At 41.5% G+C, this 27783-nt stretch overlaps 1 protein-coding gene across 2 annotated transcripts in view; it reads left to right on the forward strand.

The window, feature by feature from the left end:
- Positions 1–27783, forward strand: part of RIC1 (RIC1 homolog, RAB6A GEF complex partner 1) — a 210795-nt gene that overhangs the window by 15765 nt on the left and 167247 nt on the right. For both annotated transcript variants that reach the window (XM_073635126.1, XM_073635133.1), the window contains exon 2: positions 18575–18682. In XM_073635126.1, coding sequence (XP_073491227.1) covers positions 18575–18682 — 108 coding nt within the window. The remainder of the gene's footprint in view (positions 1–18574; positions 18683–27783) is intronic.

Raw genomic sequence — 27783 nt, forward strand, 5'->3', positions numbered from 1 at the left:
GTCCCCAAAACAAGAGGTAAGGCGAAATCTTCAGGGACAAAGGAGACATGTCTCCTTACGTTGGGTGATTTCCTCTACCTTCCTAATGCTTTTCTGTGCCAAGAACTGAAGTGAACTTTCCCTAATGTAATACAAACTGCAATAAATAACTTGGCATGGTTTTAATACTTCACTACTGTATCCAAATCCTAAAAAATAGAAACATTTGGGCTAGACATGCACCTTATTTTGCAGTACAGTGGATGTGTGTTAATTGTGGACTGACTAGGAAACTCATTATGGAATAACTAATAAAATGATCGATTCACCATTTATAGGGCAAATGTTTACTAGCAATAGAATCAATTCCTTAGACCTGGATTTTCCCATCTTCAGTGTTTGTCACATTCACAGCTGTTCTTGCATTGACCAAATCTGTTATAAATTAGGCAGATGTGGTGTTCATTTAGCAAGGCAAAGCAGTGAATGGCCATCAGATAAGCCATTGGCTTCTTTATAAATATCCCCCATGGTGTAAATACTGTAATGTGATCAAAGAATTTCCTCCATGCAGCAAAGCCAAGGCTCAAGTGAAAACAAGATGCAGTTTCCCGAGTAACTCGTGACCCATGTGTAACGCTTAGTTCCCTTTACCAATATTTATAGCAGGTTCTTCGGAAGTGCCAAGTATTTCTCTGGTTTACAAGGGAACCTGTTACAAAGTACTGTATCTGTGTTATTGTCATCTGATGGAAATGATGGACATGGAAGATAAAACTCCTTCTCAGAATTGGTGCCTTGGCACTAATACATCACATTGAGGAAAGGTTGCTTCCCTCAGCCTTTTCACATAAATGTCAACATTATACACTACACAGATTTACCTAATTGATTAGGTATTTTTATTAACATGTATTGTGCTGGCATGCTAAAAAAAAATAAAAATAAATAGTGCTCTGTAATGTTAAGCCCAGTACACACTACAGTTTTTTTTTTTTTCATACAACCCCACTGCCCCCCTGTACAACCCTACTACTATTGGCTAAGAGCACTGATTGGGAGTTGGTTGGCTGCTGGTTTTCCAGCATGCACACGGGCAGAATGTCAGCTGATATTATTTATTTATTTTGTACTGGCAAATGTCTCCCGACATTCTGCCCATGTGTTATTTTATCAGTTCAGTCACATTTTTCAAAGAAAGAACGGATCGTTTTATATCAGTTTCTCATCGGGTTCTTATCAGTTTTACATTTGTACGTCAGTTTTTTTTTTTTTTTTTTTACATCCAATACCGATGCAAAATGGACAGGTTGTCTGTTTACATCTGTTTTTCGTCCGTACAGTTTTTTTAACAGACGAAAAATAGGGCTTTGATCCGTTACAAAAAACGGGTGTTGATGGAAGTGGATGTAAATGGATGATCATCAGTTTTTCCATAGCGATGCATTGATGTCCATTTTTCATCCATCAACAGATGGATGAAAAACAGAACATGCGTGTTAGAGGGGCCTTAGAGTTTTGAATCCTTTAGAAGTCACACATGCAGAAATACAGAAAATTCCAAAGTGCAGTTTGCTTAATAATATAAATTATATTGAGTTAGAGGTGCCTTTTTATATAGGAACAATCACATCATTTCACTTGACCTCGGCAAAATTTTACCCCCTTCATGGCCATTTTATACTGTTCGTCACTGCGCTACTTTACGGTCATGCAACACTGTACCCAAACAAAGTTTTTATACAATTTTTTTTTTTTCACACAAATGGAGCTTTCTTTTGGTATTTGATCACCACTGGGACTGACAATTAAAAAAAAATATTTTTTTACTTATATAAAGGTTATCCAATAAAAAAAATGCAAAAAATCAAATTCCTTCATAAATTTTGGCCAAAATGTATTCTGCTACATGTCTTTTGTAAAAATGACTGTACTAATGACACTGGGCAGGAAGGGGTTAATATCTGACGATCAAAGGGTTAAATGTGTGCCTAACCCTTTTTTTTTTTTCCCCTGCTTAGCAGGGGGAAAAAATTTAAGTCCCCTGTCAGTGAACAGACCTGTGTATTGTTTTTACTATCATAGAACTGTTCCATGAATCACTGAGCTGTTCAGCGACCAATCATTGGCTGAGACCTGCAGATTGGCTTGTGCTGTGAGGAGGCTCAGCACAGCCAGGCCAGCGGGCACGCGGATCACGTACCACGTGCTTTGCTTCTTTTTTTTTTTTTCTTCATTGGTGGAATTTACTTTATTGGCCATAGCCCCAAACCTTTTTCTGTTATCAGTGTTTACTGAGTTATTTAAGCTGGTCACACATGGATCGTAATTCAGCCGGTTCAGATACGAGACTAGCATGCAAAAACAAAATCGGATGATCATTCATCAGATATTCTCATTGATATTCTTTTTTGAGTTTTAGATCACTGATGCATTGGCGAGATTTACTAATACAATGCAAAATTGGTCTGTCAATGATTGCAAGCCATCCAGTAGCTGGGATAGTAAGGCAATCCATTAACATGTTTCCTCTGGTTTAACATCTACATCTACTTAAAAAAGGGAAGTTTTTCTATCCTTTTGGGGATATAAAGAGGGGTTAATTTTGCCTAAGCAGTACCCTGAAAAATCTACCCTTCCTTATCCCTAAAATTCATCCTTTAAAAAGAGCACTGTTTCAGATGTGATTTGTGCCAGGTCAGTCTCGCCCTGTAATCCCAATAGCTATATATCTGCTATGTGACTGTAAAGCTGGCCATACACGATAGGATGATTCTTCAATCTACCTCTTGTGTGTGGATATTGGATTCTGTTTTTTTTTTTTTTTTTTTTTTCCTTGTTCTGCTTGCTACCGGAATGGGGGAACAAAATAACAGTCTATGGTCAGCTTAAGGCACTCTACCTCTGACTTGCTAGTCTATGGGCTGTTTCTGACGGGCTGACAGCTGAGCCATGGTTTACTGCCTTCCCCTTTCCCTGAGGCTGCCCACCCTGATCCGTGCAGTACAGCCAGGAGGGGGTGTACACACGTTGCTGCATTTTTAACTGGGGGGGTGCAGTGCAGAGTTTGAGCACTTGTCAAACTTGCTTATTGAGTTCAATGGGGCTGCAATAATGTGGCATCCTAGGGTAAGTCAGGTGGTGAGGAGGCGATACAATGCCTCCTTACCGCTTGCCAAATGGTCTCTAAAAAGCAATTCAAATGCAAATTGCTCTTCAGAGGACACCACAAGTCTGAAAGAGCCCATGCATGATTTGGTGATGTCTGTACTGTGCTGCGTAGTGATCTTCTTGCTATAAAATAAGCTATATCTGAGGACCTGCAGGGCAAGGATCTCCTGTTTCTGCTTTATTCAGACTGTGGATCTGTGCTTCTCTTTCCTCCCGTGCTGGTTCTTGATAATTTCATCACCAATTATCAAAGTGACAACTCTGACACAAGGAAGGAAAGCCCTTTTCCTCTGCCAAGTGTCCCCTGCCACGCAGAGACGATGTAGAAGAAGGTAAGATTGGCCAGTAATGTCCAAAAGATCAGCTACAGGCAATACCAGTGGCTTATCCTTTGCCTTGCACTTTTTGGGCACAGCTTTCATAGTACAGGTCCTCTTTAAGCCATCTCGAACAGCCATCTTTTAATTAGTGTAGAATTATTAGTTAGCTTATTCTATATATTTGGGTCCATAAATATTGGGACATCGACACAATTCTAATCCTTTTTTTTTTTGCTCTATACACCACCACAATGGATTTGAAATGAAACGAACAAGATTTGCTTTAACTACAGACTTTCAGCTTTAATTTGAGGGTATTTACATCCAAATCAGGTGAACGGTGTAGGAATTACAATGGTTTGTATATGTGCCTCCCACTTTTTAAGGGACCAAAGTAATGGGACAATTGGCTGCTTAGCTGTTCCATGGCCAGATGTGTGTTATTCCCTCATTATCTAATTTACAAGGAGCAGATAAAAGGTCCAGAGTTCATTTCAAGTGTGCTATTTTCATTTGGAAACTGCTGTGAACTATCAATATGAGATCCAAACATCTCTGTCACTATCAGTGAAGCAAGCCATCATTAGGCTGAAAAAACAAAACAAACCCATCAGAGATAGCAAAAACATTAGGTGTGGCCAAATCTACTGTTTGGAACATCCTTAAAAAGAGAACGCACTGGTGAGCTCAGCAACACCAAAAGACCCGAAAGACCACGGAAAACAATTATGGTGGATGACCAAAGAATTCTTTCCCTGGTGAAGAAAACACCCTTCACAACAGTTGGCCAGATCAAGAACACTCTCCAGGAGGTAGGTGTATGTGTGTCAAAGTCAAGAATCAAGAGAAGACTTCACCAGAGTGAATACAGAGGGTTCACCACAAGATGTAAACCATTGGTGAGCCTCAAAAACAGGAAGGCCAGATTAGAGTTTGCCAAACAACATCTAAAAAAGCCTTCACAGTTCTGGAACATCATCCTATGGACAGATGAGACCAATATCAACTTGTACCAGAGTGATGGGAAGAGAAGAGTATGGAGAAAGAAAGGAACTGCTCATGATCCAAAGCATACCACCTCATCAATGAAGCATGGTGGTGGTAGTGTCATGGCGTGGGCATGTATGGCTGCCAATGGAACTGGTTCTCTTGTATTTATTGATGATGTGACTGCTGACAAAAGCAGAAGGATGAATTCTGAAGTGTTTCGGGCAATATTATCTGCTCATATTCAACAAAATGCTTCAGAACTCATTGGACGGCACTTCACAGTGCAGATGGACAATGACCCGAAGCATGCTGCGAAAAGGATTTGCAACCAAGTATTAAAAAGTGAAAGTTTGATGGATGATTGTTAATCTGTCCCATTACTTTTGGTCCCTTAAAAAGTGGGAGGCACATATACAAACTGTTGTAATTCCTACACCGTTCACCTGATTTGGATGTAAATACCCTCAAATTTAAAGCTGAAAGTCTGTAGTTATATATATTTTATACTCATGGATTTTACAAAGTGCATGAGGTGTTGGTACATTCTTATGCCCTGTACACATGTTCGGACATTGATCAGACATTCCGACAACAAAATCCATGGATTTTTTCCGACGGCTGTTGGCTCAAACTTGTCTTGCATACACACGGTCACACAAAGTTGTCGGAAAATCCGATCGTTCTGAACGCGGTGATGTAAAACACGTACGTCAGGACTATAAACGGGGCAGTAGCCAATAGCTTTCGTCTCTTAATTTATTCTGAGCATGCGTGGCACTTTGTGTGTCGGATTTGTGTACACACGATAGGAATTTCCGACAACGGATTTTGTTGTCGGAAAATTTTATAGCAAGCTCTCAAACTTTTGTGTGTCGGAAATTCCGATGGAAAGTGTGCGATGGAGCCTACACACGGTAGGAATTACCGACAACAAGGTCCTATCACGCATTTTCCGTCGGAAAATCTGACCGTGTGTACAGGGCATTAGAGTTAATCCAAAAAATATGAAAATGGGAATCCCACCTAATGAAGAGGTATTACTTACCCTGTACATGGGGGGGGGGTGTAATTAATGAAATATCAAGAAAAGAAAAAACAAAGACTATACACAGCCCAACTGAGTTAACTACATTGTTAGGGTTGTTTGTCATCTGCTTGAAGTGTGCCCTTACAGTGTTCTTTGCATGAAATCAATTTCTATTATGGAAAGAAAGAGGGTGATGATCTCTGGGTTACACAAGAAGGGGAAATATTCTAAACAAGTGAAACCTGTTTTGTTTTAAGTAAATTGTGTGCTGTTTACGAATGGGTTATGCAGGTCTCCCTTTTGCTGTAGCTATATTTCTTAGGACAATATTGACTCTGAATTGTTGGAAAGCCCCTATGTTTTGTATTGTTTTCATTTCATTTATCAGCTTTAGCATACTTCAGATTTTTTTAGCATAGAAACACACTGTGCAAATTGCATAGCAGCTTTGTCTTTCACTTTTAGAACACCACGGTTCTGATTGACATTTAAAGCTGAATTTCTTAACGTACTGTTAGGCCTCTTTCACATGGGGTGGATTCGTTTTGACAGACTCCACTTGCTCAGTGGGGATCGCTCCATTGATCCCCGCTGAGCAGGCTGATGACAGGTCCCACTCAGCGCAGTGAACAGAGCCCTGCTCTCCTCTCTGGAGAGATCGGACGAAAACGGACCACCTGTCCGTTTTTCATACGATCCGACCAGCTGGAGGGATGGTGAACATATCGCCATACGTTTGTTTTGTATAAGTGTATATTAATTGGTTTGTGCAAAAGTTATAGCATCTACAAACAAGTATGTGTGTATTTTGGAATTTGTATTATTTATTTTTTTTAATACTAGTAATGGCAGTGATCAGCGACTTATAGTGGGACTGTGAGAGGAGCGGCGGGCAATCTCACACTAACTGCCACTTTGTGCTAACTGATTAACTGCCACTGATATCTCCAGTGACACTAATAAAGTGATAAGTGCTAATAATATACACTGTACTTATTACACTGGCTGGAAATGTGTATTGTTTTTTACTAACTATCTTTGTTTCTTCTCCTTGCTTTGCAGGGAAAAGAAACAAAGAGATTGTTCCCTCTGTACGGAGCCCTGTGTTGATTGTTAACATAGGGCTCTGGGCTGTGATTAGACACAGCTGATCAGCAGGTCTGGCAATGAATCATTGGCCGGAACATGCTGACCAAGTCCAGCTGTGTTCAATCACAGCAGAGGCGGAGGGCCTGTGCGCCCTGAATCTGGACGAAAGCCAAAACGTACAGGTACGTTTACAGTGCCCGTTCGAGCCATCCTGCCACAGTATATGTACTGCGGTGGGTTGGAAAGTGGATTTAAAGATATCCAGGGGAATTAACTAAGCTCCAGGAAAACAGGCACAAGTGCTGTGCACCACATTAAGGTTGGGTTCACACATATGTGGCCGCGGTTTCAGTGCGGCAGTCTGGTGTGGTTTTATGCACTGGTTCAGGTGCATATATATTTTTTTATTTTACTTGAAACCTGAAATCACACCCGAACCGGACCCAAAAATCACACAGGAACCTTTCTAAAACGGCACGGTGGGTGCCCCCCCACATGTGTGAACCTGCTCCATTGAAAGCTGTTCTGATTAACGTCATGCGCATTGGATGCGGTTAAAAAATGCTTCCAATTCGCATATATATATATATATATATATATATATATATATATATATATATATATATATATATATATATATGAACCGAGCCTAACAAAGCAAATGGGTCTGTTTTTAGGTCACCTGCAGTGGGGGTTGGCAAAGGTATCCAGAGCATGCATCTTCTGGTACTCTGTTCTGTACCATGTCTGTTCCAGGCCTGGCATAGAACAGGAAACAGATCAGTCATAATTAACAAAGGGGCTCCATGCCCTCTTCTCCTTCATGCTTTGAGAGTCTTAAGGTCCTCCGACGTCATCAAGCCCACAGCCCTGCACTGGACGTGACCAACAGTCCATTGCCAGAGCATAGGAGAGCACCATGTGCCTTGGGAACTGAGGATCGAGTAAGTGAAACTGCTTTTCTATTCCCTAGACCTAAACAAGCAGGTAAACCTTACAGTGTGGGCACAGCCCCACCAAAGAGGAGGGTTTAAAGGTTTTCAGGGGCTGGCCTTTACAGAACATTTTATTTGTTATTATTTTGTCTACCATGGTAATTTTATAAACTGTCTGCTGTAGCTGTTTGATGTCTTTCAGTTGACTATTGACTGTCAAGTAGCTGTAGAACCCCTTCCCCTCCTTTTGCTGCCACCCGCCATGGTTCCTAAGGTCTTCTAGGGATGCTTGGTATAGATGTAAACTGCTTTAACTTCTTAAGCAGAGAGCACTCCTCTGTGTTGCATGATCTTAGAAGGGTCGAGGTTTCTAAATTCCGGGTTCATGGCTGTCGATAAACCCCTGATGTCTCTATGAAGGGGGCCTGTCGCTTGCCTATGCTATCAAGTAGGGGGCTAAAAAAAAAATTGGAATGAAAAAATTAAAAGCACTCACCCCTAGCCATGCTTATCTAAGCATGTGCGCAAGGCCTGTATATGTAAACAGCGATTGTGCCACTGTGAGGTGTCGATAGCGACATCAGAGTGAGAACAATTCTAGGGTCTTAATTCACGGTTAACTCTTAACTGATAACCTGTAAAAGCCTTTGAAGCATCACCTGTGGAAAAATTTAGATACCATTAGGTTTTGCCATTTCACGTGTGTGTGTTATTTTCAGTCTAGACATGTTTGGTATCTATTTAATTGATGCAACCCCATCCTTTTTTTTGGGGGGGGGGGGGAGGGGGAGAGAGAATCATTTTGGTGTATTTTTTCCTAAATTGCGTAACTAATCATGTGACATTAAATAATTGTAATTGCTGCCATTTTGTTCCACAGGACCTATGCTTTCAGAAAATATAGGTTTTTAGTTACCTTACTTCTTGGTAGTCACGCTGCGGCTCCTAGGTTGATGGCACATTCCTTCTCGCTACATCCTGGGACATACAGAGCAGACACCATCTCATGCGAAAATGCTCTTGATGTAGAGTGTCTTCTCACAAGATTTCTCCTGCTCTTCATTTCCCAGGAATCTTCATAGGGTGGTGATGTCCTACCCAGGGATGCATAAGATGGAGTATAGTTTTAGGGGTCAACCGATTATCAAGGCGGCCAATATTCACTTTTTTTTTTTTTTTTTGAAGAATGGGTATTGGTCACAAACGATATTGCTTCAAGGGGTTGTACCGGGGTGATGCGCGCCCTTTTCCGCCACTCCGCCCGGGTTTCCCGTTCCACCGGGAGGCCAGAGCAACCAGCCGGCACATCTTACAGCTTCGTTTTGGGTCTCAGATCTAGTAACCCGGAAGCGATGTCATGACAGATTACTGGCATCCTCACTTGGCTTTTTAAATACTTTCAAGTGCAGAGGAGGGGTTTGGGGTTTGGATCTGGGTTTATAGACCCCAGATCTCTCCATAAAGAGTACCTGTCACTACTTATTACTGTCACAAGGGATGTTTACATTCCTTGTGACAGCAATAAAAGTGATAAAGGGAAAAAAATAATTAAAAGGACAGTATAAATATAACAACTATAAATCTACAGAATATCGGCCCTGAAAAAAAACAATATCAGTCAACCCCTAGTATAAATCTGTTGTGTGTGTGTGTGTGTGTGTGTTTTTTTTTTTTTTTTTTCATCAGTAAATGATTTGTGATTGAGGAGATTGCCTGGGCAATTTGAGCAGAACTTGTGTTTTTACTGCAATGTGCAATGAGCAGCTTTTTCATGCTAATAAATATATAGATCTGTTCATTGTGGCTCAACACTTGTGGGAAGTACGGTGACAAAGGTTGGCTGGTTTTCTAGTTCTCAGTCATGGTTTGGCTTTATTCCTGAGCGGGACCCACGAGTGAATAGGAGTGGTTTTTGAGGTTTCTTTGAAATCGAGTCTTCAATTCTCCATTCAGTTTTTGCAATGATAACTGCTAATGCTGAAATTGTCTGTCTGTTTTTTATTTTTTTTTTTTTTATTTTGTTGTTTTTCTACTAAATCATTAAGTGTTTTCTATAACATTTTATTAATTTTTTTTATTACGGTTATTACTGCAAGTTATCACTTTAAAGCGGAGTTCCACCCGGTTCTGGTTACCTGTCAACCCGGTAACCGCCCCAAACCCCCCCCCCCCCAAAAAAAAATGACATACGAAATGTCAGGGTGTAATGCCGCGTACACATGGTCGGTCTTTTCGACCGGACTTGTCCGACGGACACCGACAGACCAAATCCAGCGGACAATCAGATCGTGTGTGGGCTTCACCAGACCTTCAGCGGACTTTTCCAGTCGCAAATCTGACGGACTTTAGATTTGGAACATGCTTCAAATCTTTATGTCGTAACTCCGCCGGACCCAGAAATCCGCTCGTCTGTATGCTAGTCCGACGGACAAAAACCCACGCTGGGGCAGCTATTGGCTACTGGCTATCAACGTCCTTATTTTAGTCCGGTGTACGTCATCACGTAGGAATCCGTCGGACTTTTGTGTGATCGTGTGTAGGCAAGTCCGGTCGTTAGAAAGTCCGTCGAAAGTCTGTCGGACTTTTGTAGCTGAAAAGTCCAACCGTGTGTACGCGGCATTAGAAGTACTTAAAGCGGAAGTTCCACTTTTGGGTGGAACTCCACTTTAAGTGGTTTGTCAGTAAGGCTGGTCTGGTTTTCAAAGAGATACTAAACACACACTGTTTAATTTAGAGTATCCCTTCTATTTATGTATGTGGGTGATAGCACTGTATTTATTTTAATAATAAAAAAAAAAAACATATAAGTCCCCCCCCCCTTTTTTTTTTTTCCTAAGCGATATCCAGCTGTCACATGACCCAGCTCTTTCCCAGCCTACTGAAATGTCAGTAGGAGGATCATCTAGTCCTCTGCTGCAGGTCACATGTTAAAAAATAAAACACAGCCTTTAGAATACAGTGGAAACATACATAATTAATATTAAATGGTTGAAATCGTCAAAACAAATATGTATTTTAACTCAAAGCTTTATTGTTTTTGTTCAGAAACATGGTGTGGATTATTTAGGGGGAGATTATGCTAATTACAGCCTGTTTTCACGTTCCAGCTCATTTGTTTTGTATGTGCTTAGGTTTACAAGGAGGTGAAGCCTCCATCAATCAACTTCCCCCATAGCGTAGAACTGTATAGTGGGCATGGAGTGAATTATGCCATTGAAAACCATATAACCTACTTTCCATGTGTTTTTGATGCAGAAAAAAACTCACTGGACTGCATGTGGTGTGAACTGGCCCTAAGATCATGTGTGTGTGTGTGTGTGTGTGTGGGGGTTGAATCGAGATCGCAATTTTTTTTTTAACGATTAATCATGCAGATCTAGTGTGACATCATCAAGATCATCAGCGCACCTCCCACTGAAGCCCTGTTAGGCACGCCCCCTCCACCTTTACTGAATAAAAGGCTTTGTCTCTTGGGATATTTGACGTGCCACTCCCAGGAGGAAAAAGGAGGACAGCGCATGTCATTTGTCTAGGCTATAATGAACTCTTTAACCACTTACCACTTAAAACCACTTTCTAACCAGGGCCCACGTGCAGTGAACACGTTGCACACATGGATGATATGCCACCAGGCTAGGGCAGTATAGGGGCAGCCTATGGTAGTGTATGGACACACATTTTATCCATGTACCCCCCCCAGGACACCTCTGCACCCCCTTGCACACTTCCATACCCCCTCATATGTATCCCCAAATATATCTCCATAACCCCAGCAAACCTTTGTACCCCAGCACACCTCTGCACCCTCTCGCAATCCTCTGTATCCTTCAGTAAGTCTTCCTACCCTCAGCACCCCCAGCACATCTATGTACTCCACTACAGATCTCTGCAGCTTTTAAACCCCTAACACCCCTCTGTACCCACTTGCATATCTCTGCACATCCCCTTTCCCCCTTCCCCCACACACAAAACTCTGCACTACTGATTGGCAGCTCTGTGATGCCTGCTGGTGGCAGAGAAACTCGCTGTGCACAAACCAGTACCTGTCTTGACGCCCCTCCCCCTCCACTGTAGAGCGTGTAGTAATGAGTAATTATGTAAATAAATATTAATGCCCCCCTCCCGCACTGGCCCTGCCATGAGCCTCTCATGGGGGCCCCCCTACTCTCCCTGAATGGGTGAGCATGCTGACCCACCCCCCAGTTATGGTAAGTTTCTTTGCCAGCTTCTGCTGACTGGGCGGCAGTGGGACATGCTGCCTGTCCTCCACCACAGGAGTTGGCAGAGGTATCACCTGGAGCAGAGAGGAGCTGAGGAGATCTCTCATATGGTCCAGGGGAAGGAGGAAGAGGAGGGAGCCGCTGCGCCCCTCTCAATGCGGCTCCCGCAGCAGATGCCCTGCCTCCTAGAATGATGCAGATGAGGTATGAATTGTCACAGATCTGTGCTGTGGGCACTCCAGAGACAGCCCACTCCCGCTGCTTCACCGGCTCTCTCCTCTCGCACTGTACTGATCGCATGTGAGGAGAGAGCTGAACTGGACATGCGCCGGTTTGTTGACAAGTGATCGCTCCATCATTGGATGAAGCGATCACATGGTAAAGGGCCATTGTCAACTGTGATGCGCCGGATCCGAAGAATCCAGTGATCCCGGGCGCTTTCAGGTGCGCATCCCAGGGGGCATGTGGGAAGCGGGAGTCTGGGAGGAATCCTTTATGTCCTTATACGCCCTCCCAGAATTAGCCCACTGTGCTGTAGCTGTCGTTCGGCTATGGTCCGGTCAGCAAGTAGTTTGCTAAAATTGTATAGCATCATTTATACAACATGATAAAGAATGTTTTCCAAGCTACACATTATGCTTTTTAGCCCATTTTGCTAAATTCTCTGCACAAATAGAAGCCACATTCCAGTATTCACAGAACAATATTCCATAGTCTGTCACAGTGGACTGCACTGTAGAGTGTGTCTTGTACTCCTTCCTCCAGGCAAACAAGGAAGGAAAGTTCAGTCCAGAAATGCTCCAGCTCAAGGAACTTCCTTTGTATACTATTTTTTTCATTCAGGAGCATTTCTGGCTTCCATCTGGTTTGAAGAAGGATATATTTAAGATCTGAAACATTGCCATATAAGCAAGTTGCTGGATGTTTATACTGCTGCCAAGACCTTCTCTGTTTTAATGAGATTTAATAAGAGATTGGATGTATATCAAGTCTCTTGTGTCAAAGCGTTTTTGGATTTATAATCCAATATATTCACAGCACAACATTTCGATGTGCACTGAATGTCGTACAGTACAACTTTTTATGACCACAATCCTATCAATCACCCCATTTCTACAGCCAAGACATCAATGATCTCTACCCACTCCTGTGACTTTGTAGCCATAATCCCCTTTTGCAGGATCACTACAGTGCATGTAGGTTCAATTATTCTTTTCTCTTCTTTTTTTTTTTTTTTTTTTTATCCATTAAATAGTTTTGCCAGTGGCCAGTCATTCTAATTTTTCTTTTTCTTTTATGAATACCTTTCCATAATTGATCACTGGGGTATTGAATATATTGAATGTTTTTTTCTGCCATTGGTGACCAACTGGAATACTGGTTCTTGAATTTTCTCTGCTTTGTACTCTGTGAAGGCAGATTTAGAAATCCTGAGGTTGTGGGGATGCTGTCATCAACCACTGATAAAGCCAATTTGAGGAAGGAAAAAAGTCCAAGCCTTTACACGGAAATATACATGCTTCAGTTTGGCAGTTGTGCACACTACCCATTGGGGGTGCTTCTCTGTGGGCTTTTGGGGTGCCCTACTAGACGGTGGAAGGCTGGGGCATGCAGAGGCCTTAAATCAAAGGGAAGGGCATTCTTGCTTTAGCTTTCTACTAGTTGCATTGCTATTCCTGTTTGCGCTCAAATTTCAGGGTTCAGAAAGAAGGGACGAAAAAGTTGCTTGCTGTACCCCACATTAAATGCTAGCTATGTGAAGTATCAAACTTGTTTTGGCTCTTGCCAAACCCTTGTTATGCTCCTTCCACCCCCCCCCCCCCGCCCCATTCTTCTTATATTTGTGGTGGCCTGTAACTTTTTTTGCTCTTAACCTAACGGACAATATAATAGTTAGATTGTGACCCTAAACCCCCCCCCCAAAAAAAATCTGTTCCTTTAAGACCCCTTTCACTTGGACCAGCGGTAAAGCACCACTCATTTTAGCAGCGATTTACCACTCTTTTAAGTGACGCTTTTCGGCAGCTAGCAGGGCACTTTTAATCCCAAAGAAGGGTTTAAAAAACTCCAGTGTTGCGGCGCTTTCGAAGCGCTGCCCATTTAATCCAATAGACAGGGCGTTTTGGGAGCGCTAAATACAACGCTTCCAACCCGCCCCAAAGATGCTGCTTGCAGGACTTTTTGGAACGTCCCGCAAGCGAACCGCCCGAGTGTGAAAAGCCTAAACATGAATGAATAGGAGGCGGTTTTCAGGCGATTAGCAGAGGCTACTTCTAGTGCTAAAGTGCCTGAAAACCACCCCAGTGTGAAAGGGGTCTAAAACATGTTAAACTGCATTGTACTTGTGCAGTGTCGTTTTGTCCCTTTCTGTGTTGTAATATACCTGGTTGATCATGCCTGTTCCTGTGTTCCGCTTAGTGTCCTGACCACGGTAATCATGGCTGCTGATCCATCCATGATACTGTGGTGAGTTTACGTGCCTCCATCGTCCTGCTGCGCCCCCATCCCCCCATCTGCTCGGGAGTCTGTGTGTGTGAGCCCCCCCCCCGCCGCCGCCGCTATCTGGCAGTATAGTTGTTAGTGATGCCAATTCCTGCACCCCCTCTGTAATAAAAGATGTGAACAAGAAGTGGAAAAAAAAAAAAGCTTTAGTCTTATACTTTGTATCTAATCTTCTGTACCATGCCTATAGTTTTACAAGCACAAACATGCAAAAGGACCTGTTTAGGGTGGGAAAACTGATTCGGATAGTTTTAGCCTATATAGCAGTGCCCGGTTATCAGTATCCCCTCAAAAACAGAAATTCAATAGTAAGTCAAAGTGGTTGTAAAGTCAGTTATTCCATTTCCTGACAGCCCATTTGTAATAACAAGATGTACCACACAGTGTGGTGTGTGTGCGTTTTTTTTTTTTTTTCTTTTTCAGATCGCCGATGTGCAGTTAAATGACCACCCAGCTGACATCAGAGGGGAAACTCGTCCCCTCCCACTGTAGTCCTTAGACCGGGGGCAGGCAGTCACGTGACCTCACATTAGTGATTTAAAAAAAGGGATTTAGCTGCAGAATTGAAACAAAAAACGCACACTGTGAAGTACATCTTGTTATTTACAGAGTGGCTAGCAAGAATTGGAATACCTGACTTTACAGCCATTTTAACTTGCTGTTGAATTTCTGCTTTTGAGGGGATACTATAACAGGTCACTGCTATATAGGTTAAATCTAAATCTATTTTTCACCCTAAACTGATCCTTTTGTAGGTTTGTGTTTGTAAAACTGTATGCATGTAACAGAAGATTGGATACAAGAAAAGTATGACTAAGCTTTTTTTTTTTGGCCATACTTTTCTTCTGGATCACAGGTGTGCAATTATTCCTGCACTCCTGTGACCTAGATTAAGCCAACACCGGGCCAAAGCCTACTGTCAGCTGACGTCACAGAGCTGCTCCAGTCTCTGGATGTAGCCCGGCAGTAATGTTGCCTGACTGGCAGCTGGGTTAGCCTTTCAGCGCACCACTGAGAGCCTGAGCCAGCTGCTTCTGCTCCTTCCCCAGCCTGGTGCTCCAGTAGACTCTGGATGGGGCAGAGCCTGAGAGCCAGTGACTGACATTTACCACTCTGCTCAGTAAAGACCAAGAACTGATGGATCCACGGTCATGTGATCACTCGCGCTTGGGCTTGGAGCTGGCGGGGGGCAGCTGCAACATCAGACCGATGTTGTAGTCACATAGAGTACAAATGTGTGTTTTGTTTTTTTTTTTTGTTTTGTTTTTTTTTTTACATCCTGTACATCTCCTTTAACATGCTCGCTCCTTTGGGGACATTGATGTGAATATAGTACTGTTCTCCATAAATGGGTAAAGTAGTAGGTTGATGTTATATTCATTACCAGAATGAGCGATGTAATCTTTCACTTATTCCACTTATTCATAATCGTACTATGTATGCTTTGTGTTGGTGATATATTTTGCATTCAGGCTTGATCGTATTTGACAATGGAAAGTTAGTTACTAGGAAGAGGAGATGGTTGCTTAGGCTTGAAAAATGCTGGTTTTCAAAACTTTTCAGGTACTTCCATTAAAGTCAGTGTGGCCAAAAATGCTCCATTCTGCTTCAAAAATAGTTTGTGTATTATGGGTTTTTAGTGGTTATTAGGATATTTGAAATGCCTGCTATGTATTTATTTTAGAAGGCTAGCAGTCTGCCACAAATCTGCTCTTTTTACACCATGTTTGGAGACCTGCATTTTTCTGTGCTTGATCAACACAGGTCACTGCAAGTGCACAAAGAAATCAAAATGGAGAGGCTTACCTGAAGACTTGGTCTATAGTTGCACTGCAGCTCTGGCCCTTTCATCCTTTTTTTTTTTTTCATGAAATTATTGCTTACTGTGTTTTCTGCCACCTCGTAATGTCCTCAGTAAGCCACTTAAACCCCCCTTTTTTTCCCCTTCACTTCCATTTGTTTAAAACGAGCAGTGCAGGTTAGTTTGTCATGTGGACTCTACACATCCCATTGTTTCTAGTCCATCTTGTGATGGAAGAAAGGGTGGCTCTGATCCCAATAGAACAAACGTAGCCATCCTCGATCAGAAAGTTGTATCACGACAGCAAAGCGAGGATTTTTGAGGAGCTTGAGAACAATAGAAGAAATACACATTTGAATAGATTTTTTTTTTTTGTTAACCAGAATTAAAGTAGAAGTCCACCCTAATGCCGCCCTAGTCCACCATACCCTGATCGGAATTTCCATCAGAAAAAACTTGGATGGTTTACACACGGTCACACAAGTTCTCTGAACTTTCGACCGTCAAAAACGCGGTGACATACAACACTACGACGAGCCGAGAAAATGAAGTTCAATGCTTCCGAGCACGCGTTAATTTTTGTGCGTCCGAATTGCATACAGACTAACGCATTTTCGGATAGGAACTTTTCCCGACCGAAAAATAGAGAACCTGCTCGCGATCTTTTGCTGGCTGGAATTCCGATGGAGCATACACACGGTTGCATTTTCCGACAAAAAGCTCTCATCGGAGTTTTGCTGGCGGCATTTCCGATCGTGTGTACGCAGCATTACACATTAAATTCCCTGCATCCACAGACTTCCACGATCTAACACTAACCTATCTAACCCTGTAAAGAAGAAATCAGTATACATGCCTTTTTTCTGCAGCCGATCCGACCTCATCCCACGCTGAGCTGTCAGCCGCGGCTCGCCGTGAAGGGGGGTGTAGAAGACATGTCCGATAAACTGAAGCCTCATAGTAAGTCTATGGGTGACATCACTCCCCATTCATTTCACAGCCGTTGTCGGCTATGTCCTCTGCAGAGCTTCCCGCTGCTGGAGATCGGATCAGATCGGCTTGAAAAAAAGGTATGTATATACTGATTTCTTCTTTACAGGGTTAGATAGGTTAGTGTTAGATCTTCGATATCTGTAGATGCTGGGATTATAGTGTTAGGCTGTACTTACACTTTAAGTGTCAATTTAGGGATTTAGGGCCTGTTCAATCCACTCTTGTTTTAACTAGTATGCCCTTAAACAATAAGTCTAATATATTGCAGCTTACCAATCAGTAGATGTGATGGCTGCACTGGTTTTCTTTTTTTAGGCTTTTTTCCTCCTGTATTATTGAGACCTCCTATTACGCACCTCCTGTATGATTGAGACACAACTCTTGATGAAGGAACACAGAGACGCCTTTGGACAGCATCATTGTTATTCTGGGGGGAGGGGAGTGTTAGGAGTACTAGCAGATTTAGTTACACTAACAGGTTGAAGCCAAACTGCAGCTAAAGCCAGCCATAGATGGTTTGAATCTTGGTCGGTTCAGCAGGGATCATCCGAGATTCAAACCCTCTGTGAGCAGGCTTATTGACATCAATTGCCTCGGTAACAACCAGGATGTTGGATTTCTAGCATTCGATTATTACTGCTCTAAGTTCTTCTGAAAAAGCACCATTCAATGCATTCTCAGAAAAGTGCATGTACTCATTTAGAATTTTGAAGGTACTGTAGCTCTTATGAGATTCGTTTATAAAAAAACAAAAAACTTTTAATCAAAAGGATGAGTTCACCTTTACAAAAAAAAATCCACGTTTTTCAGCATGTAAAAGAAATCGAAAAAAAAAAAAAATATATATATATATATATATATATATATATATAAATATTTTTTTTTTTGTAATGGACCTGTAATGCATTGCACCCGCGATCAGCAGATCATGGGTGTAATGCCAGGGTCCTGGCATTCGATACAGCCAGGTAGTTATTGTGACAGGAAGCGTGAATGAACTATCAACTGGCATGGTAGTTCACTGAGAACTATAAGCCAACAGTCAAAAAGGAGATTGTAACAGCTAGCTTCCATTGCTGATCAGACTGTAGGCAGACCTACAGCTCCTGGTCACTCGCCTTAATTTTCCCATGCCTTCTTACTGATTCAGATTTCTGGCCAATATGCAGCTGCCTAATTTGCTTTACTCCTCTACACATGCCTGATGCATATTTGCATTTTCCAATGAAATTAATAGTGCATTAAATTGCATAACGCACTTCGGTGTGCATTTTTTTTAACTTGCGTTGCAGTGCAATGTGTTGTTTGTCAATGCGAATCATAGCACATATCATATAGCTTATTTGATGTGCATCATGGTTCGTCAGGAGTCAGGACATCTTGACATGCGGCACTGCATGCGTTAGATGTGTTTTGATGCATTTCCATTTGTTTTTAATGGAAATGCATCAAGCGAAAATGCACGGATGTGAATTCAGCCTTGCTCTTGTTGATAAGTTACTAAACGTTCCATCTGTTTATTTTGCCTCTTTTTTTGTGTATTTTAGCCCAGCGTGCTAGTAGCCAGTTACAAGGAGTCAGCAAAAACAGCAGCCCAATTTGGAGCTTACAAGCTGTCAGAATGGAGGCCAGACAGCAACGTTATTGTGATTGCGGTAAGTCTAATCAATATTTCTCTAGGCGCTTCTTGTATATTCTGCAGGTCCAATGTGCATCAAAGGAATAGTCTTTTTTTTTTTTTTTTTTTTTTTTTTCCTACGGGGGATTGGCAGCTGAAATCTGTAAAAAAAAAAAAAAAAAAAAAAGTTTTATGCAGCCATGTATTTGCTAAAATATAAAAAGTAATCTTTTCATGAATTTAATGTAAGTATCTATCTAAATATGTCTTGATATCGGCCTCCTGTGGTACCATGTACAGTAGCACTTGGATTGGTGGCGGGAGCACTAGAGTCACACTAGTGTCAGAGTCTCTGCTGCAGTGCATGTGTTAAAGTCGTTGTAAACCTCACTCATAAAATATGAACAAAGCGTATCACTCTAGAGTGTGTACAGGGGAGGGATCGCCAGCACACAGCTTGTGAATGACCGCCTCAGCCCTGTTCCTGTGTGAAGAAGGTGTGTCCTGGACTTTTAACGGATGCAGATAGAAGATAAAAAAAGTACAACTTATATAGAAGGATTTGTTTTATTGCTCTGCATCACCTGAGGATAGTCGCTTCACTGAGTATATGGAAGGGTTTACAACCACTTTAATGGTGAACATGAGAAAGCAGAATGGACAAAATGATATATTTAAATATAACTAGTTTAATAATCTGTCTGAGACTGAAAGAGTATTAGTCGACATTAGGTGCCAATCAGACACTCCTGTAGAACACACAGGCTGACAGAAGGGATGGCATCAATAGCCTAGCTTGTTTCTGCTACTTCATTGTCCAGTTAGCTGGATGTTTTTCTGCCAGGGTCCATGACTGACTGAAGCCAGCCATAGATGGTTCAAATCTCAGCCGATTCAGCAGGTAACAGCCAAGATTTTAACCTGTATGGGCAGACTGAATGTACCCAAGTTGATCGATCAACTTGGGTACAACCAGCCTGTTGAATTTTACATGTGATTATTGCTAACAGCTGTTATAGCCGCTAGCAATAATCACTGTTCTCCCAGTGGGGGTGGCTTCTCCTGCTCCCCTGCTGGGAGTACACAATGGCTGCACGAATTGCAGAAAAGAAAATCACACCGTCTATAGCCAGCCCAAACTGTGCTGCTGCAGTGGAGATCGAGGTTTTGGCTCTGCTGTCTGTAAACTCTGACAATAATATTCTCTTACTTGCTCGCTTTTGGTCTGTTAAATATATTATTCTTTTTGATATCTGTTAGATAATTACAAAGAAATACCTGTTGATCCTGCCCGAGAAATCTCTTGAGCCGATGACCTTCCTGTGAATGTACTGCATTCTTTTTATCAGTTAGTATTTTTCAAGCTCTGTGGACTACGGATCAACTCCCCCCATGTTTTGGAGAAGGGGCTGTTCTGCATTCCTGTCATAGGGTGTTAACGAAGACCCTTGATGGATACAGTAAGGCCAGTGAGCATTGCCACTCAAGGACAAGAGGTGTGTGACTGGCAGGATCAACAGGTGACAAAATAAGCTTGAAAGAAGAAAACTAATGCATCACTGTGCATGCATGGGTGACCTCATTGGCTATTGCTGATGTGAATATCTCCTAAACGACATACATTTACAAGATATTCATTGCACCTACAAGTAAGCCTGATTAGGAGCTTACCTGTAGGTACAGGTAAAGATAGGGCCTTTACTACCACTTTAAACATGCATTTGTATATGCTTTTCTATGTGCTGTTGCTGCATTTTACATGTGTGCCATTGAATTTTCTTTGAGGGGCGTGTTTCTGCACACCTCCATGTGTGAAAACGTGTAACATTCTAGCATTTGAAAATAATGGAAAGAATTAGCTACCGAAGTGCTATTTAAGGTGTGTGCAGAGCTGAGAATGTGCCCTAAAGGCATATACAACACAAAATGGGTTGTAGTTGACATTTTGAAATATGCAGTGGACAAAAAGAAAAAATTTGATAGGTGGAAATAGGTTGTGTTAGGTAAGCTACTTGCTGGTCTACAATCCTGTGCACCATATGGTTTGCGTGGCATTTCTGTTCTTGTATGTGTATGTTTTGTACCATTTTAGAAATGGGAACTGTCCTACTATACTTGTATATACCAGGCACTAACAGAAAGAAAACTGTAGGTGTTTGAGCTATAGTGTTGAACATATATTAAAGGAACTTGCCACTGGTACTTTAAGTCATTGTTTAAATTTGATGAACAAGTTAAATAACCAGATTTTGAAGCTGCTTATTTTTTCACTTTTATTCACTTCTCTAACTTTATAGAGAAGTGAATCTGTTCTTACAGTCTAGATCAGCCTTTCTCAACCTTTTCAACACAGAGGAACCCTTGAAATAGTTCTCCGGTCTCGGGAAACCCCTTCTAAAAATTAGAAATCTACAACTTGTGGTCATTGGGAAGAATTACCTCCTTACAGATAGCTAAAAAGATCAATGGTGTCAGTGAGAACTTACTTGAGAGGCAAAAATAGCCCAATGCTGAAGGAACCCCTAGCAACCTTTTGGAGGAACCCTATGGTTCCACGGAAACCCTGGTTGAGAATCACTGGTCTAGATATTTTTATGTGAAATTATGCTTCTTTTGCTATGCAGATTGTAAGATATTATACAAAACTTTAAGGCACACTCCTAATAGATACTATAATCTAGATAATGCAAACATCTTATTGGTATGGCTTCTGAAATTCTCCAAAAATGGGGGCCTAATTAGAAGCTCTATAGGTTGGGATGAAGTGATCAGTTGCGTGGATTTGCATCTAAATACCAAACTACGTTCTTGTGCTATTAAGTATAACTGAAGGCACTTTTTGGGGGTATGGAGAGGGTGATTGGATAGAGTAGTGGGGGGTTATAACCTTTAATATATAAAAAGAAGGGAGAGTGCACCGACCTTGTTCAGTACCAAAAATTAAATTTTAATGAAGGTAAAACAGCAATGGTTATACTCACATAAAAACGTGGTAAACATGCATAGCAAAGCAACAGCGAGCGGTGACCCTTAGGTCTATGGCTGGAAACAAAGATGCCAGAGGATCAGACGGTATTGCAGGGTGGCTTGCGCGTTTTGAAGGGAGCACCCTCTTTCTCAGAGCCAAAACAATTCATTTTTATATGTTTCAGTTCCAAGGACACCCATTGTACTGAGCAAGGCCATTGACATTCCATACAAAAGGGTTGACTGCAACACACACCCCCAGACCCAGCACCCGAGCGCAGGAGAATTGCTTTGTGTTTGGGTTATAACCTTTGTCAGGTTTTTATTACTGTCTGCGTACCTGTCACTAGGAATGATAGTGAGGGTAAATCCAGGATTTTGAGTTGCCACCAGTGTCCAATTAGGATGTTAGGATTATTATGTTCCCATGACAACAAGAGGGAATTTCCCTCATATTGGAAAGATAACCTCTCGCTTTCCTATTACGTCCCCAAGATGGGAAGTAAAGGGAACTCTCCCTATTGAAAGAGTTAGAAAAAAACACTAACAGAGGTTTTCACCCTCCCCTACTATTATCTACAATCAAAACTAATTTCATCGTGCCTGCTGCAGCCTAACTATTACGCGATTAATTATATTTATATTCTTATAAGTAATAACTGTGTTAGTGCTTTAAACATCCCGAGCTTGTTACTTGCCACTATAAAGCCTGCCACCTGATGTAGTTTGTTATTTGCTACTATAAAGCCTGCCACCAGATACAGCTTGTTACTTGCCACTATAAAGCCTGCCACCAGATACAGCTTGTTACTTGCCACTATAAAGCCTGCCACCAGATGCAATTTACCAGTCACTTGCCACTATAAAGCCTGTCACCTAGATGCAGCTCACTGGCCACTATAAAACCTGCCACCAGATGCAGCTTATCAGGGTTTTCTCTGTGCAGTGAGTGAAACCTCTCTAACGATCTGTAAATACAGATCGTTGACAAAGAGGTTTGACTGCACAGACATTCTTGTTTAAAACCCTATTAGTGAGTGCTAACAATATCACCAAGCCCCCATCGCCACCAACCACCCCCCAAGCGGTACTAACAAGGAAGACCTGGAAGAACATTTTGTAACTAATTATGTTAATTGGCAACTGGTCAGTGACTTAATTTGGGTTTAAAACAAGATCTTAGAGAGTCCGAGTGTTTCAGAAGTAAAGATGGGCAGTGGTTCACCAATCTATGAAAAGCTACGTCTAAAAATTGTCACAATTCAAAATAATGTTCAATGTAAAATTGAAAAGGCTTTAAATATATAATCTACAGTACAAAATATCAAAAAATTCCTGGAATCTGGAGAAAGCAGGGGCCAAAAATCAGAGCCAGCTGCACACAGCTACCTATACATTAATACTTTCACATGACCTCTGTTCTCAGCTTCTTAAGAGGTTTTAGAGAGCTGGGGTGAGGACTGCAGGGGAGGTGTCGGCAGGAGGCTGACCACTGGATTACAGGCAGGCTGTGCTCCTACATAGCATGACAGAGAAGAAAACTGACCATGTTGCATTTGAGTCATTTGAAATGTTGCAGTAACCTACACTTTTAATCCTCCTAGACGGCTGCCTGAGAGATGCCTTAACGTGACTTGGGGTCCCCCTCTGTTTGGATGTGGATCACGTATGTTACCTACCACTGTACCCTCAGTACTTCCATGAAGAGGTTCAAACAAATCCAGCTAGGGTGCAAAATAACAATTCTAAGTGCCCAATTTGTATGTCTCTAAATAATCACAGATAATCAAAGGAGAACCTCAATCCCCCAACCTGGATACAACTGCAGCCAGAGCATGACATCACTAGTATCATAAACCCCCAGCGACAGTTGCCTCCTCCTCTTTATAGCGGAGTTCCACCCAAAAGTGTAACTTCCACTTTAAGTACTCCTCGCCCCCTGACATGCCACAGTTGGCATGTCATTTTTTTGGGGGGGGGCGGGCTGGGTACCTGGTTTGACTTCCTGTCCCACTCCCTCCTTCCGACTTCAGGCCGCCTAGACGGCCCCTCCCTCCCGTCAATGTTCTGGGACACGTTACAGGTTCCAGAACATTGTCTGACCATTGACGGAGCGCATCGCGGCTCGCGCCTGGCTGCGAAGCCGCAAACTGTCACAGCCAGGCGCCCACACTCACAATGTCGGCACTGCGAAGAGGAGGGGTAGAGAACAGAGGCTTTGGGCGGCCGCATCACTGGACCGCGGGACAGGCGAGTGTCTGTTTATTAAAAGTCAGCAGCTATACTTTTTGTAGCTGCTGACTTTTAATAAACTCAAAAACCAGTGGAACTCCGCTTTAAGTTCGCCCTTGTTGCATTGCTGCCAGATGCAGTCTAGCTGTGACTGACATCATACATGACACAGACCTGCTGCATAGCCACAGATGATGCATTACCCCAGACTGGTGATCCAGTCTGTTCATGTCTAGCAAAGATGGATATTATAACTGTGGACCAAAAGAAAAAAATAAAACAAGTTCAAATTGAGAAGGAATTTAATCCATGTGCTCTCACAGCTCGCACTGCAAATCCTGTCTGCCAAGTTATATCCATTTCCCTTTTCAGGGAATTCTGCTGGTAAGGTTTCCAGTCTAGTCACAAGCACTATTTGCAACTATTGAGAAGCTACCTTTCAGGTGATTGTGAAATTTGGAGTAATGGCACAGGAATGCTCCAGAAAACCTCAATACTTAAATTTTTAGATGTGTGCTTTTTGCCCCAAAATCCATTTTAATTACTATTTGTATATTATCACACCCGTCACATTTCCAGAAAATAATGGCGTTTTTTTTTTTTTTTTTTTTTTTTTTTTTTTTATGAAAGCCCCCTGCCCCATAGAATTTATGGCTTATATTGATGAGTGCTAAAGGCTTTAAAACCTCTGCAAGCAAGATGGATAATTTACAACTACAGTATATGGAGATCTGGTTCTTCTGACTGTGCAGTTGGCCAAGTAACTTTTTTTTTTTTTTTTTGGTGATATGTGAAGAATGTGAACAGTACATCCTTTTGCAGCTCAGTGTCCTAATTTTAAATTTGTACATGCACATTTTGAATGGAGTTTGCATGTTCTTGACGTGTTTTCCTGGGTTTCCTCTGGGTCCTTCCGTTTCTTGTAGCAACCCTGAAACTTATTTGGCTTTATTGTGTGTGTGTGTGTGTGTGTGTGTGTGTGTGGTAGGGACACTAGATTGTGATCTTCTTCACAGATCGGGACTGATTTTAAAGCCATAATGTTCTCTGAATACCACTGCATTATGTGCCAGAGCTGTTTAAGTACAGGGAGTAAACTAAGCCGGCAGATTTTTGTTTGGCCAGTTGTGCAATACTACAGTATAAATACTGAAAATAGCATTGCAAAAAAAAAAAAAATTCCTAGGTGGAGGAAGGTTGCACTCTCAGTGGTCAGTGGAAGTGCCAGGCTTGCCTGACTGCGACAGAATTGATAAACCATAGCAGTGAGACAGATAACGTTGCCTTTTTTGCTACAAAGTTACAGCTGGTGACATCAATTCAGCTCAGCTGCCCCTGACCACTCCTAAATCATACATCTGTTAAAAATGAAAATGTGTGTCGTCTGCAGCAGTGTTTCTCAACTCCAGTCCTCAAGGCACCCCAACACGTCATGTCTTCAGGATTTCCCTCAGATGAAACAGCTGTGATAATTACTAAGGTAGTGAAACTGATCAGATCACCTGTGCAAAATAATGGAGAGCCTGAAAACATGACCTGTTGGGGCACCTTGAGGACTGGAGTTGAGAAACACTGCGCTACAGAGATATATGAGATTGCAATACCTGTGCAGATCTGTTGCAGTTGGTTGCCTAGGATTTCAGGTGCAGGGGTCCCAAATACACAGCAAACTGTTATATTAACTTTGTCAAGCAAGAAGCAGCCTGATTTGTGTTGATAGTTTGCTTTATAAAGTGAGATTTGACATGCGGTTTATTGCAGATAAGCATGTTAAAGTATTCCGCAACAAACTGACCAGTTGTTTGATCTGTTGGCAGATATGTCAGCACCCCCAACTCTATAGGGTATAAGTAAAGTCAGAATTTCTTAAGTGGAACCCACTTGTGGCTGGAGTGGGAGAAAATTGTTTAGATTATGTGAAAGTTAAATTTGAACAGGCAGATATAAACACAAATTAATGCAGCTCAGTTCTCATTTAAACATCATGTAGAGCCCATTCACACCATTACACTGCAATAATGCATATGCTATTGCAGTTGATACCATGCATTATGCACGTTGGTGCGTTTAATGTTCATTGTAGTGGGCAGGGCTACGGCGCATTGGGCAGCTCATGCAAACATAGACTGCCCTAATGTAGTGCACCACAGCGGACTGTGCTGTTGTGTGAGGCCCTAAATGTGCGGTGTGTTTTTTTTGTTTTGTGTTTTTTTTTGTTTTTTTTTTCCTTTAATCCAAGTAGTGCAAGTGCCTGAATTTGACTTGAAAATCAGCTTCTTGCAATACTCTGTGCAGCAAATCTCAAACTGGGTGAGGGGAAAAACAGCACACGGAGCCAGTCAGTTGTGTTGCAGTTTTCGTGTGCGCTGTCTACTTATAGGAGTAGAGAGCAAAGTGTGAGAGATTAACTTATCTGTCTGCTGATCATTCTTTCACTTTCAAGTGCAACTTAACTGCAGCAGAGAACAACCTGGTCTCCTGTCCTGTCAGACAGGACTGTGCTGTGTGGCAAAGCTGTTTAAAGGATCACCTTTGTGAACTTGTTACGTGGTATACCCATATTTGGGGTGTAACGTGTAACTTTTCAGCATCTGCCTGCTTTGCGACAGGGAAGAGAGAGGGCATGCAAGGGGGGTTTACCTGGACTTTTTTGCCAGGTTTGGTTGCTCACTCCTGAAGAATAAAAATAATATCTAATATTCTTGTATCTCAAGGGCATTTCTGAATGAATAGCATTGATAGTCAGACTGACTCAAAAGAAAGTGAGTTCATTGTCATACACTTGGCATCATAAATACAATATAAAAAGTATAATAGTTCAGTTCATTGTAGGTAAAAATATATGAAATAGAATAAGAGTTATAGAGTTATAAAGCTGTGATAAGCTTATAAAAGCATGTGTGCTTCATGGCTGCTGCCTTCTGTCTTCATGCTGTCTTGTGTAACCAAAAAGAAGCAGGAAATGACGTTCTTAGACTTCTGGGAGAATTCAGCTGTTCCAACTTGTCAAAGTGTCTTCGTGTGTATATATGTCAGGGTCATCTCTCCTAGTGGGGGTGTGTTTGTGTCTGTCTGTCAATATCGAAGCGTTGGCTTTATATGTTACATGTGAATGTTATAACCTCACAAAAACTTAGAACCTTGTATGGCACACATTCATTTCTGCTAACTTCAGCAATATGCTATACAAAAGGAGATGCTAACTCGGAGAATCATATATGGAGTTTGATTGACAATCCCACACTAGTAATGTGCTGATCATTTAATGTCATATAACCAAACATCTACTAATATGAACACATATTACCAACTTTAACTACATTAACTAACTATATACTAATACTTATTAATATGACTGAGACTACACTAAACTAACTTAACAGGATATACACAAATATGTATTATTCATACATAAATACTGGTCTATTCTGGACCTCCCTTGACATTCTATACCAGATACCTTATATGTCATTCTCAAACTAACTACATACACCAGATACTTCTAGCAATACTCAGCTTTAGATGAGGAATCATATCAAATCAATTGATCAAGGTCATTAACACATACTATATTTATTATGACTAATCGTAAAACCAAATATATTTTGCAAGCTTGCCATGAATATAAATAACACCTATAAGTGCCAAATTATGAATTTGGAATAATATTCTAACAATCCCCCCTGACTTATGATTAATCATATTAAATTATTATTAATACATTCAAATATCATTCATGTCACATATACACATCCTTGTATCAAATGATCAGACACAATATTCCGCAGAACTGAAGCAGCTAGAAATAATCTCTTTACTTTAACTCCTCTCAGATCTATCTATTCAAAATCTAAAAATAATGGTATAGAATTTAAAAATGTATACCATAATTATTTTTAATAAAATAAGTAAAGGATGCAATAATATATTTCCATGTTT

This window comes from Aquarana catesbeiana, linkage group LG01, assembly GCF_042186555.1.
Source record: "Aquarana catesbeiana isolate 2022-GZ linkage group LG01, ASM4218655v1, whole genome shotgun sequence".
In the NCBI taxonomy this organism is placed as follows: domain Eukaryota; kingdom Metazoa; phylum Chordata; class Amphibia; order Anura; family Ranidae; genus Aquarana; species Aquarana catesbeiana.